The sequence below is a fragment of the Carassius auratus genome, chromosome 23 (assembly GCF_003368295.1).
Source record: "Carassius auratus strain Wakin chromosome 23, ASM336829v1, whole genome shotgun sequence".
NCBI lineage: Eukaryota > Metazoa > Chordata > Actinopteri > Cypriniformes > Cyprinidae > Carassius > Carassius auratus.
The window spans coordinates 1,316,509-1,331,470 of NC_039265.1; the positions used below are offsets into that span (position 1 = coordinate 1,316,509).

General features: G+C 38.4%; 1 protein-coding gene across 5 annotated transcripts in view; it reads right to left on the reverse strand.

Annotated features, from left to right (window-relative positions):
• Positions 1–14,962, reverse strand: part of utrn (utrophin) — a 194,496-nt gene that overhangs the window by 178,699 nt on the left and 835 nt on the right. For all 5 annotated transcript variants that reach the window (XM_026199164.1, XM_026199166.1, XM_026199167.1 and 2 more), the window contains exon 2: positions 11,816–11,982. In XM_026199164.1, coding sequence (XP_026054949.1) covers positions 11,816–11,897 — 82 coding nt within the window. In that variant the 5' untranslated portion in view covers positions 11,898–11,982. The remainder of the gene's footprint in view (positions 1–11,815; positions 11,983–14,962) is intronic.

Here is a 14,962-nt window from a genome sequence, read left to right on the forward strand (position 1 = left end):
TTTTTTTTTTTTATTCGTATAGTAGGCATTTAAAGCTTTCTATAGATAGATTTCTATAGAATTATTGTTTCCTTACAATATATACTAGTCCTAAAATAAGAAATATCCCAATACATCGCCTTGCTTACAGTATTGCAGTGTATCGCAATATATCACACTGCAACCCCTGTATCGTGATACATATCATATCGCTAGATTATTGGTGATACATAGCCCTAGTTAAATGTGATGTGGTCGAAAATTTGTGTGCACTAGGGCTGGGAATCGGTTCCAAAAAGAATCGATTCCGAGGCGTCGGGAATCGAGAGTCGATTCCAAAGGTTGGAATCGATTCAATCAAGGGGAATCGACTCCTCTTTCTGAGTATTTTTCAGTTCAACAAAGCTTATCTATGGGAGTCTCTCTAACGAAAGGCTACATCTGACAAAGGCTGCACACATTTAAATTCACGAAAATAAACAGAAAGAAAAGAGCCGGCACTGATCATTGAATTTAAGGATATAGCTAGGGGTGCTCCGATCACGATCGGCTGATCGTTATGCGCATCTCGTCAGTAAAGCCGGTTTTCTAATCAGCGGTTAATTCCATCAGGTGCGTGATTTCACATAGAGCAGCTGTTACTACACAGAGCCGTTGTTAACTGAGAAGATGCGCAAATCCACTTCATTTTCAGCGTTTTTTGGTGCATCTTCTCAGTTAACAATGACTCTGTGTAGTAACAGCTGCTCTATGTAACTCTAAGGGAGTTTGAAAATGAGCCTATTTAAAAAAAAAAAAAAAAAAAAAAAAAGTGGAGTGTTCCTTTAAAAAACCAAGCAAGTTGTCTAGCAAGATCAAATCATCATAGGCATAAAACTAGCAAGCTATTAACCTAAAACAATAAAACTAAATAAAACAAACCTTTGCAGCCTAACATTTTAGTGAGTCAGCCAACTAGAAAGTAGGCACAAAACTATCAAGCTAGCTATAACCTCAATACCCAAAATAGTATAATGGTTAAGTCATTGCTAATTTTCTATGACATGTTCAGCAGCGTGGTTGTTTATATTATTGGTTTTAAAAAGTAACTTGATGACTAGACAGCTGCCATATTTCCAAGTTGTAGTTATTAGTATCAACAAAATGCACTATTGGTTGACCTGTAATTATGTTAAAAAAAAAAAAAAAAAAGAAAAGTCTATTATGAGCACCACAAAACCTAGTGGGCTGCCCACAGACAGCACTGGTGAGCATCACAGGTGCGACATGCATTTAAAACATACAGAGATTGCCCCTAAACATGATTCTAAGTTTCCCAGGTGTAGGCTAAACACAGATTATGTGTTTTCCACTGATTTCTCTACCCCAGAGCACCATCTGTTGCGTGCTCCTATCGGACACGGGTGACTCATTAGGGTTTGGGCTGGGCAGACTCGGCGGGGGGTCTGAAAACACATGGCCTATGGATTCATTTGTTGACTGTTCTCCTCTGAGGTGCTGCGAAGGTCAGGACGCGTTACAAACAACTGAACAAACACACACATACAGAAAACAGGAACAGAAAGGACTGCAGAAGGTCGATTTCCCTTTCGTTTTCACTTTCCACTTTTGAAAGAAGGACACTGTGATGGGTTCATTCTCATGTGAGTCACATCCTTTACTGTCTTGTGTCTGGAAAATTGTGGGCTGATGTGTGTATTTATATTTTAAGCAACAGGAATTGACCACACAATGACAACTTAGAGTTTAACTACTGGTAAGTGTACACATTTTAAAATATGTATATAATAAACACACTTTGTTTAAAATATTTTATGAAGTACTATGAATTATAATACTTACATAGTGTGCACTTTTTTGCACAAATTGATCATTTCATTTCATAAGACCTTAATACATCGTCGAGAGACTTTGCTATTAATATTGTGATGCCTGTATATGTTTATGACTCTCAAAGTGTCTGTTGCCATTGGCTAACATTTTATGAATCACCGAGAACTAGGGATGTGCACCAGTGATCGAGTACTCGAGTACTCGACCGCGACAGCGATGATCGATCACGTTATCGATGATCGAAATTATTATTATTATTATTTTTATTTTTTTATTGGTTATGGCAGCACGTTGGGCGGCGCCCTGATCTCCGATTGGTCACTTGATGCCTCAAAAAACGTAAGACGACAGATAATAATGGCCTCAAAGTCACGTAGTGATGGCTGGCTTCTCTTTGAGAAGAACTATGAAAATGCATTTCAGGGTAAGCTGTGCAGCGCCAAGCTGTCACACAAATCTACAACAAATACAATGCGCTATCATCTAAAATGTGTACATAAAATATCTGCCGATAACAGAGCGGCAACTCAGACGAGCACTGAATCACTTGCTGTAAGACCTAAATTCAACGCAGGCAGAACCGAGAAGATGACAAAGCTATTCACTGAAATGGTGGTGAAAGATGTGCTGCCCATTAGTTTCAGGGACCGAGAATGTTTACTTGTCCAGTGGTGCCTGGCTGTTCCTTCAACATCTGTTCCAGTGGAGCGAATTTATTCCACTAAATGTGAACAGGCTGCGCACACCGACTTATCTTTTTGAATAGACATTTGAATGTTTCACCGGTCGTGGTAAATGTAATATGCATTTTTTTTAAATAATTATTATTTTAGTTTTGAGTTTTAGCCATAGTTAAAATATTTAAGCTATTTGGTCTCTGTTTTATACCTTATAATCGTTGTTTGGTTAAACCTGGTGAATTTTTTCAGTTTCACCGCTGGATCAAAATATGCTGCTAAAGTTATACTGGAAGACAATTTTTGTTAAAATAAATGCCGTTGAATAAAGTAGCTAAAAAAGAAAAAGTATCTTTGTGTGTTAATTTTTTAAATCAAATAATGAAATGGTCTTTATAAAATAAAAATGCACTGGATATATTTGTAGCCTAATTACATTAAACATATCCGTAGAGATGACGGAATCAAAATTATTTGTTTGTCATAGTTTTTATCTATATTTTAAATCGTGTTCAATTATTTAGCAATAATCAGTGATTTCCATGCTGTTAAATAATATTTTGGTTGATCAGAATGTGCAAATTGAATACAAAATATTAGAATACATAAAAAAATAACGATAGTGTGAATTTATTGTACTTTCGTGTTTGTAAAGCGCAATCAGAGTTACACTTTCGGTCAAGTTCACATCTGCATCGGCAAATTTTTTTCAGATAAAAGTTGCAAGAGCTAGTCTACGTCTGATTAATTAACAATGAACCGTTATGCTGAAATCGTTGCATACCAGCGATTCGTTTCATGCTCATATAAGCAATGCCCGATAATGATATTGCTCTTAAATGTTTTATTTTTCTATTATTATTGTTATTATTTTATTATTGATAATTACAACTATTACACTTAATAACGTAGATGAAAATATAGCACAAATCTGCCATACATTTATAATGAGAACTTTATAGGAATCTATAGTAAAATCTGTCCTTACCCATCTTTCAGCGCGCTGTCATTAAAACGCATCAGAGGGAGCTCGCTCGCTCTCGCTCTCTCTCGCTCGCTCTCTCTCTCGCTCTCGTTCTCTCTCGCTCGCTCTCTCTCGCTCTCGTTCTCTCTCTCTCTCGCTCGCTCTCTCTCGCTCTCTCTCTCTCTCTCGCTCTCTCTGTCTAACGCATAACTTAGCGTTCTATTGTGCCGATACAAGTTGTAATATTAAGTCTGTATCTCAGTTATCTGATTTATCATAGGATGTGTCATAGAATTAGCTTCAATTTATTTGTTTACTCTTCACCTCATGCAGATATTTCTTGCTCATTTATTAATAACATTGCTTCATCATAATCATTATCTAACCTGTCCTAATCATGTGTTCATGTTTTCATAGACATATTTTCATGTCAGATTTTAATTTTAATTTTAATTTTTCATTTTCATAACAATCTTCAGATTTTTTCATTATTTACATTATAACCATGCCCGCCCCCGCCCCCGCATAAGCCCCACCCCCCGATCAATCGATTCATCGTTTTTGAAACCTATCGATGATCGAAATGAGAAATTTCCCAAAATGCCCATCCCTACCGAGAACCACAGTCACCAACATCTTTGGGAAGCCTGAGGGGTGAGTAATCAACAGCAAATGTTCATTTTTAAGTGTACTGTCCCTTTAAAAACATTTCATACAGTGGCAAATTAGATTTTAGCAGTGAACGATCATATGAAAGGCCTGAACTTTGTCACATTTTGGATGGATAAAGAGGGTGTAGTCTGCATGATCAGGGTAAAGTGACACCCCAGCATGTTCCCAGCATGCACTGCTCCACACCCTGTTTCATGATCAGTGCATGTGAAATTCACCACGTTCCTCTTTCTTCACTCTGACTCAGAAACTCACAGTGTAAAAACAATAGCCATTCAGTCCAAAAACCACACAAAACTATAACTATTTCAGAAACCAAATACATTATGAAGTTTTATGTCAGCATGGAGCCAAAAAGGCATCCGTTTAAAAACTGCTGGACATTAGCTAAAGCTAAACTCCCAGAACACGTTCAGCTTTTTTGGTGTACCCAGCTCAGATCTATATAAGGGATAGTTCACCCAAAAATTCATATTCTGTCACTCCAAGCCCACAAGGCTTTAATTCATAATTAATATTTCTAATGTTCTTTCATCATTCAAACCAAAACTTCGGGAAAAAAAGACGTTGTAAAAGTAATCCATTTCAACGGAGCAGTTTATTCCAAGTCTTCTGAAGAGACACAATCACTGAATATGGATTAAGTTTAAGCTTTTATTAATTCATAAACATTGAGCAACACATAGAGCACATCAAACATGGTAAACAGATGCTCAACTCAGCTTTACACTCAAGAACAAACCTCACTGTGGACAAAAGTGTTAACATTATCTTGTGTGTTGTAAAGGTCTCATGAGTGTGGAATAATGAGATTAAGTCAATGATAAATGTTAATTACTGGGTGAACTCTAAACTACATTATTCACTCTGGACAGAAACATAGTGAAGAGCATTTCAAACGAGCAGTCCCAAACACACACACACACACACACACCTTACACCAGCCTTAGCTGTGTTTTTTCTTCATAGCCCAGTTAAGAGCCAGTCTGTGAGAGCATTTATACCAGCTAAGACCAGCAAACCAGCTTGGGTTTCTCACGTTGTATGAGAAACTCTGAGCATTGTGTTGACACTTACACTGTCACTACAGCAGTCGTTGTATTTACACCGACCGGATATAATGATGACACTCTCTGAACAAACAGATCAGATTTCATCTCTTACACAACAACAGTGCAGACGGTCAGGTCAGTCCCCAAGATCACGGAGGACAATAATTAACAGAACCAAAGCAAACCTCACACACACACATGATGTGGACGTGCTGGCAGACAGGAGAGGTTCACACACACACAAACACACACTCCTGTTTACATATTATCCAAAGCAGACTTTCAATCAAATCTCAAATGTTCTCTACCAAGGTCACTGGCCTTCAGAGCAAATTAAGTAGGTGTGTGTGTATGTGTGTGTGTGTGTTTGTGTGTGTGTGTGTGCACATCTCCTTAAACATTCTAGGGACAAATTTGCCCAAAAGAGAGATAAATCTGACAAAACCTTATTTTAGGCACATGCTCATAAAAAGTCTAAAAATAAAGTAATTGCAGGTTTTAAGTGTGTGTTGCACCAAAGCACATATCTTATTTCACACACGGTCACTGTCTCCAGATGTATAGCTCTCACACACACACACACACTCCATAATGAAAGCTCTGAATATAGACTTTCCCTTTCTCAGCTCACCACACCCTCCTCAGACATCCACACACACACACACACACACACACTGGTGGTGACATCAGTCAGCACAAGGCGAAGCAGGAACACTCTTCACTTCTCTCCATTTCTTCGGGTCTTTCTTTCGTGCTTCTTCATGTGTTGAACTCTTATTAGCGGTGGTGTTGTTTACCAAGTCAGACTTCACTCACTAAACTGATTTGTTTTCTGCTTCTCGTATGCACTTTTCTACAATGTATTATTTGCCTACATTTCAACTAGCATTTCCAATCCCTACTTTTGTTTACGAAAGTAATTACATTTTAACCATTTGATGGAAATCTGGAGTTATCTGACTGTCTGATTCATATCGGATAGAGTAAGTTCACCCCAAAATGAAACTTCTGCCATTAATTTCTCGCCCTCATGTCGTTCCAGGAGATATTTTTTGATGAAATCCGACAGCTTTCTGACCTGCAGACAGCAATGCAACTGAAATGTTCCCAGGCACAGAAGCATAGCAAGGGCATTGGTGAAATAATCCAGGTGACCACACTGGTTCAGCCGTAACTTTACAAAGCTACAAGAATACTTTATGTGCACAAAGAAAACAAAAATTCTGACTTCTACTCTTTCAGGCATCTATACATACTAAATTCCCACACTGGTGTGTGTGTGTGTGTGTGTGTGTGTGTTTTGAATGAAGTGACCACTGACTGCTTTCCTCTCACAGTCAGATGAACAATAAATCATTTTGAGAGATATGAGTGAGTCGACATTTTCCACACAGTGAAGTTTGGTGTGGGCTTTGGGTTTCTCAACTGGACACACACACACACACACACAGAGAGGCCAGTCAAGATGGAGTTTAATGAGGCCCAAAACAATAGACAAGCTATTTGGTGCTTCCTGCTTCTATTACTACAGTTTCTCATTCAGTGATATCCTGAACACATCCTGGTCTCACACACACACACACAGAAGCCGGACAATGACAGCAGCAGAACACAGAGAGGGAGAGAGAGATGTGTGCGTAATGAGATCGCCTTGGGTGAGTTTCCTTTATTTGCTTACACTGTTTTCCATGGTTCAGGGTTTCAGGTGACACACAAACACATGGTGTCTATTTCACAAGCACAATCTCAGGTAATAAGGTCACTGGACTCTCGGCAGGGCATCTCAGATCAGAGATACCCTTCACTGGCTCAGTCTCGCCCTTTACCCAGCATGCTCTGAAAAACCTGGAGTCAGAGGACACGCTGAGATATAAAGTCACATTCAAACTCTGAACTTACAGTGCGAGATATGAAGTCACAATTAAGAGACAAAAAAAATGCAGTTATCTTCTTTTTCTGTTTAACACAGTTTTACACTGCTGTATACACAACCAAAACACTCTCCTTCACTAGTCGACCAATGGTCACTGATTTCACTTCCTCACTTTCACTTTTTGAGAGATGTCAGCTGACAGAACACACCAGTAATATGAAAGCACACGCAGGTCAGAGACGCCTATAGATCTCCCATTGTTCATTCAAAGATCATCAATCTTAACTACTATTGATTTTGTATTTACTCATTTATAAGCGATATATAATAGTCCATGAAGGCTGGAAGTGAAAAAGTAAGTTTTGGGAGATAATATTTAGTCCATCTCTGCAAGACAGACTTTTCAGGATAGGAGATGAACTCCCAAATCTTTCTGCCAGATTCTTGAAGACAAAAGGATGTGATTCTGGTCCTTCAAGACCCGAACTCAACTTAACAGTTTATAAAGTCTATTAAAATCAGTTCTTTGTGTATTTTGCAACACTTCAATAAGTGAGGGTCATGTTTTAGGACTTTTTACCCAAGCAAAGTCTCTGAGAACCTCACATTGCACTTCTGTTGACTGCAGGTAGGCTGCAGTTCTGGAAAATGGTAGCACTGGAGACTAAATGTTTCCTGATGGCTTTACACCTATTTCTTCACATTAAATCCTAATTATTTTACAGGTAACATTTGTCTTTTCTTCTCCACCTGTATGACCATTGTGTATATACAGTTTTATAAATACAATGTCATATTATCTTGTGCACAGACCAATAGTCTTGCGTGCTAGATGTCACTGCAACAGAAATGGACCATCCAATCAGAAGTCTGGCTCTTCTAGGAGAAAACGCAGTGTATCTGACAGACAGATCGGTCCATGAGCATGGGTTATATAACACTTGGCTGCGGTCTCACCTCCCTTTACAATACACTGTGTGAGAGAGAGCAAGAATGTGAGTGCTTTTGGATGAAAGAGAGAAACAGAGACGAGGTAGAGAAGACATGTTAAACAGAGGAGAACTTCAGTGTGTGTGTGTGTTTGTGTGTGTGTGTGTGTGTGTGTGTGCTTGGCTCCATCACTGAGGCAGAGCTGCCAACCTGTGCAGACAAATTAGTCAAGACAGACAAATTAGAGCACAGAGAATGTGCCTACAGCAGAACTACATTACCCAGCATGCTTCAGCAAAACGGCAACCCATTAGGGATGTTCATTTCGGTTATTTTTCCTAACCGACAACTGCCGCTCTTCAACCGATTATTAACCGTTAACAGCCATGATTGTTTTAAATAAGAATTTAATTGATAAGTTTCTGTGACCCATTAAAAATACGAACATTTGTTTCCCAGGGATTCATTTTACATGCGCAAAAGCAGAAAACAACAGACCATGAGCATTCACGTGGTCTTTATATCACATCACGTACCTGCAGCGCTTCTGTGAGCAGGGGAAAACATAATAGCAAATAAATAGGCCTATATGAGAAAAATATAGTTTGACTTGAATAATAAATTAGTTTCGGTTAATTTTTGTGCTGCGCTACTTTGTTACTTTGACAATGCAGTCTGTTCATTATGATATTAAAATACAGTCAGTCAAAAGTATGGGAAAAAAGCACTGCTCAGTTTAAATATGTAAAAAAAAATCTGTGCTAAAGTGTTATCATCATACCACCGTGATGTTAGGCAAAACATTTTGTTTTACGTGGATATTGGAAGGCAAGGAAAGTCTTTATTTATAATAAATAATAATTTGGCATTCAAATACATCGCACATACATTTGATTTTGTGTCGAGACCCATTAGAGACCCATCGTTGGTTTCAGTTTCGGTTTAGCCTAAATTTATTTGTTTTGGCTTGTCGTTTATGTTGCTATAACTTCTTATAGGTAAAAGACATTTGTAATGTAACAAAAGAGTTAAGTTTCCAATAATACTCCACAATCTTAATTGTACTATACTGTAATATAAATTATATTAATTATATAATATTTATAGGGATGCACAATATTGGATTTTGGCCGATATTCGATATGCCGATATTTTCAAAATAATTTTGGCCGATGCCGATACCGATATGTATAAACCTTTTTCGCCTGATATATTTAAACTTTAATTTTACTGAAGAGAAATCCATGTATCTCTTCTGTACTGATTCTACCATTTATTATTTTACAAATGTAGACAGACATTAACACCTGAAAAACAGGTCAATTATTTCACTTGGAGAATATCGGTTTGGCTCATCGGCAGAAATATTCATATCGGCCGATACCGATGATGGTCATTTTAAGCTTTTATCGGCCGATACCAATGTTGTGCCGATATTATCGTGCATCCCTAAATATTTATAGTATTATAATACCATAATAGTAGTATTAGTTGACTGTGCCCATCTGGTATCTTGTAAATATGATTTGGTTTCCAGGTGGACTGGTAAAACCTGTGCACCCTGACACAGGAAGTCCCATAAAGAGTGTGTGTGTGTGTGTGTGTGTAAAATGCAAACGGTCAGTGACTAAACAGTTAATAATTAAACTAAAATCTCATTACAGGCTCTTTCACCCAGGAAAACCCTGACTACAGAACACACATTAAATATCACCATACACACACGAGCTGCTAATAGCTAAAGTATGACACATGCTGCAGTGAACAACAATAACTGCACTTTCTTCTTCAGGGTTACAGTTACTCCAGGACAAAGATCTCTGTTTCATAACATGCAGGAAAAGCTCCATACATGAAGTCAGATGCTTTCTGTGTTCTTCACATATCAGCTTGATTAATGCTGATTTAGAAGATAAAACCTGAAAACCAATCCCTGCACACAGAGGCAGGAAACATCATCAGGCAGTTCGTTATGTCTGAGGTTATTAGTAGTTGACCATCATGTTATTTTTTTGTTTGTTTTTTTTTTATTACCAATGCTGAAATCTTAGAGAGAAGGATCAATAATATAACATCTTCACACCCATTAGCAGGTGCTGTGTGTCAGTGCTGCTCATTGGCATAAAGTTAAATAGGTGTCCTGGACACACCTTTATCACACTGTCAATGACTGTGGTCACTCACGTTGCTGGAAATCAAACCAGCCGCCTTGCTGTTGTAAATCAGTGTATGTGTGCGTGTGTGCCATCATCATACAGACACAAAAGCTCTGACTGACCGGCCAGAGAGGTCACTGACTTCTGTTTCACATCAGTCATCTTTCCATAAGAATACCATTTCCTTCAGACACACACGATCAAGTATGTGACAATCCCACAGTTCATTGAACTCTAGCTAATCATTATTCCTCCACTGAAGAACATCCAAACATTAACAAGAGGTCCAACTGACCTGGGTGGGGGGTTACTTAAGGTCTATCCACAACAATAATCACATGATTCTGTTAATATTCCAAATCAAAACAAACAAAACAGGGCCTGCGGCTACAGACCGACCGGTGACTGAAAACACGTGACCATGTCTCTCTCTGCAACATTTCACCAGGCAGCTCCAACCCAAGGAAACATAACTTTTGCCCGTTCCTAGGAGACCGGAATCCTTACAGAAAGAAAGGCATTGTGGTCTGGAAAGACAAGCGCTGTAAATCCACAGCCTCAGTGGAATTCCAGCATTCCCAGAGAGAGAGAGGGAGAGAGAGAGAGAGAGAGAGAGAGAGAGAGAGAGAGAGAGCTAAGCCAAATCACTAATACCTACAGAGCACCTCACAGACGTCCTGCGCTCTTCCCTTCATTCCTGTGTTTAACTTAATAAAACTTAATAAAATATCAAATTTGAAAAGTAACTGCGACCTTATACCACACAATTCACTTTTTTTCTTCACAATTACTAGTTGTAGAATCAGAATTGCAGGATATAGTCAGTGGTCAGTGACTTTTCTATCAGTTGAGTTTTATTTAATCGCCCAATTTTGACTTTTTCCTCAACTGAAATTTACATCTCGCAATTCTGACAATTCTCGTAATTCGGACTTTTTTCTTCTCAGTTGAGAGTTTATATATAGTATTTGTGACTTTTCTCACAAATAGCTAGTTTTAGAACCAGAATTACCGGATATAAAGTCAGAACTCAGTGACTTTTTCCTCTCAAAAGTTTATAATACACAATTTTGACTTTTTCCTCAAGTTTATATTTTGCGCAATTTTGACTTTTTCTTCTCAAGAGTTTATTGCACAACTCTAACTTGATTTTATCGCACATTTTTGACTTTTTCCTCTCAACTGAAAGTTTATATGGCACAATTTGGACTTTAGAATTTATATCTCGCAATATTTACTTTTTTTTTCTCAATTGAGAGTTCGACAGTATGTGGAAGTCCCACATTTTAGTGAAAACAACCATTCGGCTTAATGGTAAAGGCCCTATCTTTCCTTACAGCTGTAGAACACACATTATCTGAAGATTTCTTTGATTCTAGCCAATGATAGTTCAGCTATGATACCAGTTCTGTCAGAATCATACTGAAATAAGAGGCCGGTCTCAGGGAGTAGTATTGCTCAACACACCCAGATACTCATGCAGGTGACACGTGTTCAACTCCAGCATGCAACACTCCCTGATCCCTGACCTAGTGACCCTCGGTCCTCTCTCGTCAATCCATATTAAAGTGTCAAAAATGCCAAACTTCTTAAAAGTGTTTGGAACACACTACTTCCAAAAAGCCTTGAAACATTTAGAAAGCAGCTCAAAACAGCAACGCATGTCACCTCAAGCTTACCTGATCTCCATTTGATGATGTCCGTGAACTCGCTGTTGTCTCCGGCCTCAGAGGCCTCAGACACTGTGCCCACGGCAGCCATCTTCCTTCCCAGGAGTCACGGGGACGTCTGACACGCTGAAGTAGAAATCCGGCTTTCTTTTACATATACAGTCCACTGCAAATCCCTGCAATTGAGCACATCATCTCATCAGCCTGAGCTCTCTGAAATACCATACTTATATATTGCTTTCACATGGCCTCATTATGTTACATTTAATTCAGCATTCAGTTGTCAACTCAGAAAAGCCAAATTTGGTTTCCAGTCCAATTTGTTATATATAATGGTCCCTTTGATTTCAGGAAATGTAGTAGGCCATCCCATGAATGTCCACTTACTGTCTTACACAGTGCACGTTGCTTTCTGAAACATTTACACAGACCACAAGAGAGGGGGCAACCATGTGACCTTACTTTTTGAGCAACTGCAAAGCTTTATGGGAGAGCTGGAAAGTGCAGTGCAGGGAGAGGCCATACTCGACTCGGTTTCAACATGGGCGTATAAACTCCTCTAGATCATTTAGAAAATAGGAAGAGGTGTGAAGACAATGGGAGAATCTGTGGCGCAATCGACCCGCAGGCTGCTCACAGGGGAACTGCAGGGATATGTGAACGTGGTGATGTGGAATTCTTCTGCATTACAAATCCAGTCCCAAGATCAATAAAACAAGCAATGGCAAGATCTTGTCAATGAAAAACAGTTCTCTTGTTTAAATATAAACTACTCAGAGTTCTCAGTTTCATTCTTTAATTCAAAAACATTCCATTCTGGATTGAAGTGCAATACTAACACCGACTTAAATTCAGAATCTACTTCTGTTTCTGATATCATTACAATTCTGATTAAAACATTCTGACTTTAATTCTGAAGCCAACATAAATTCTAATTTGAATTGTTATTATTAAACTGATTCAAATTCTGATTCTCACCAATTCTAATTCCATTTCTGATGTACTTTAATGTATTGCTTTCTGCCACTAATTTTGATTCTAACTGATGCCAACTTAAATTCTGATTATAATTAGGGCTGTGCAAAAAATCGTGCACCTCTCATCAGTAAAGACGCTCCTGTAATTAGAAGTATATCTCCAGCACGTGCGTTCAGATCAGGGATGCCGGGTTTTTACAACAAATCCTGCCCAGTTGCTTTTCAAAACTAGTCCAAAACTAGAACAAAACTAGAACAATCGCGCTTCCAGAAGGTTCCACGATAAAAAATTGCTTCCCGGGGTTTAAATATACTTTTTTTAGCATGGTAGCCTTGGTAAAATTCGCATTTTAGGGGCTAAATATCACGTTATTTGTATTGGGGTCGCTTTGACCTGTGGACATGTAAAACAACCACAGACTTGGCAACACCTGTTGGCATTTACTACACCGAGCCGTAATTCACTGACAATCTACACAAAATCGATGTTAAAATTGCAGGCGATTCTTTGTCGATTTTGAAAGCGATTTTATGTTAGCTGTCGGTAGACTACGGCTCTGTGTAGTAACTGCCACTCCACTTGAACCAAGGCAAGCCGGCAATTTTTTATCGGGGAACCTCCCGGAAACGCGATTGTTCTAGTTTTGGACCAGTTTTAAGAAGCAACTGGGCAGGATTTGTTGTGAAAACCTGGCAACCCTGATCCGAACGCACGTGCTGGAGATATACTTCTAATTACAGGAGCGTCTTTACTTCTTGATTTCGAATGTAAATTTTATATTGATACAAATTCTGATCCTCACTATTTTATTTTTGTTATTATCATTTTGATTCTAATTCTGACCATTTAAATTCAGATTATAATTTCTCATTCTATTTCTGATTCTCGCCATTATAAATTGAATTGTCATTTTCATACCTATTCAAATTCTGTTTCTCACCCATTCTTATCATCATTCTAATTCAGATTCTAAATGACATCACAATTAGAATCAGACTAGGATTAGAACTCCGATGGTGATTATGATTCCCAACAATTCTATTTCTCATTCTAACACTGATTGTGATTTGAAACAACTCTTTTACTGATCGATATCCTAATCTCATCATTTCTAGTTCTTACTCATTTCATTACTAATTCAGATTAGAATTTTATTATAATTCTAAGTTTTGATTTGATTCTGTTTTAAAATGACACCACAACAGTCAAGCAGGTGAGATCTAACTTGTGTACATCCAACATGGTGTGAACACAACATAAATTTATTCATTTTTAATTTTGGTTTTACCTCCAAAACTTTTCAGATTAACAATGCAATTGAAAACCTATTTGTGATGCTGCAAATAACAGAGGTTTCCTTGCATAGGGTGCTTCCCATGGACCAAATTAATCAAAGTACATTTCATAACTCATCATTATTTCACAAGTTACAGTATTAAATGATCATTCAAATATTCAAATCATTGCTCTAGAGCATCAGATGGCTCATCGCATTCAGAGATAAAGTACGGGTGCTGAAAAGCTGCAAAGAGTTTGTGAAGTCAAGATTGACCTGGATCAGGGAGTATAAGATATTATCACCACATTTAGCAGTCATTCTAAAGAACACCATCAGAACACGGGTGTGACCAATTACTGCATGAGAAAAACCAGGTCCTTTGTGTGTGTGTGTGTGTGTGTGTGTGTGTGTGTGTGGAAGACAAGTTGTAACAGGAGCTGTCACCCAGCAAAACAGGTGACCATGCATTCATTCTGTAGCTCCCCCCACATTCCTGCCCTCAAACACACACACTGATCACTAAGGTCCACCAACACCAGAGCTCTCATAGCAGCACTCCAGCAGCTGACAGACACCACGGCTGGGTGATGATGAGCTCATCGATTAGTAATGAGCAGGAATGTTGAGAGTCGCTGGAGAGGATAGAAACGGTCCCCTCTGATAATGATTTACAGCATGTCTTGTCCATTAAAGGCCTCAGCTTTATAAGCAAATGTGTTGGCATGCAGCAAGAGTGAATGACGTATATGTCTAATTTTAGAGTCCTGCATACAAAACTTTGTGCTTCCATTTTCTCAGCTTCCATCTTGCAATAATAGGCTTGTGCATGCATTCTTGCATTCAGTTTTCTGTTCGTGCATGCTCATAAAAACTAGATTAAACAGTCGAATAGAAAGAAT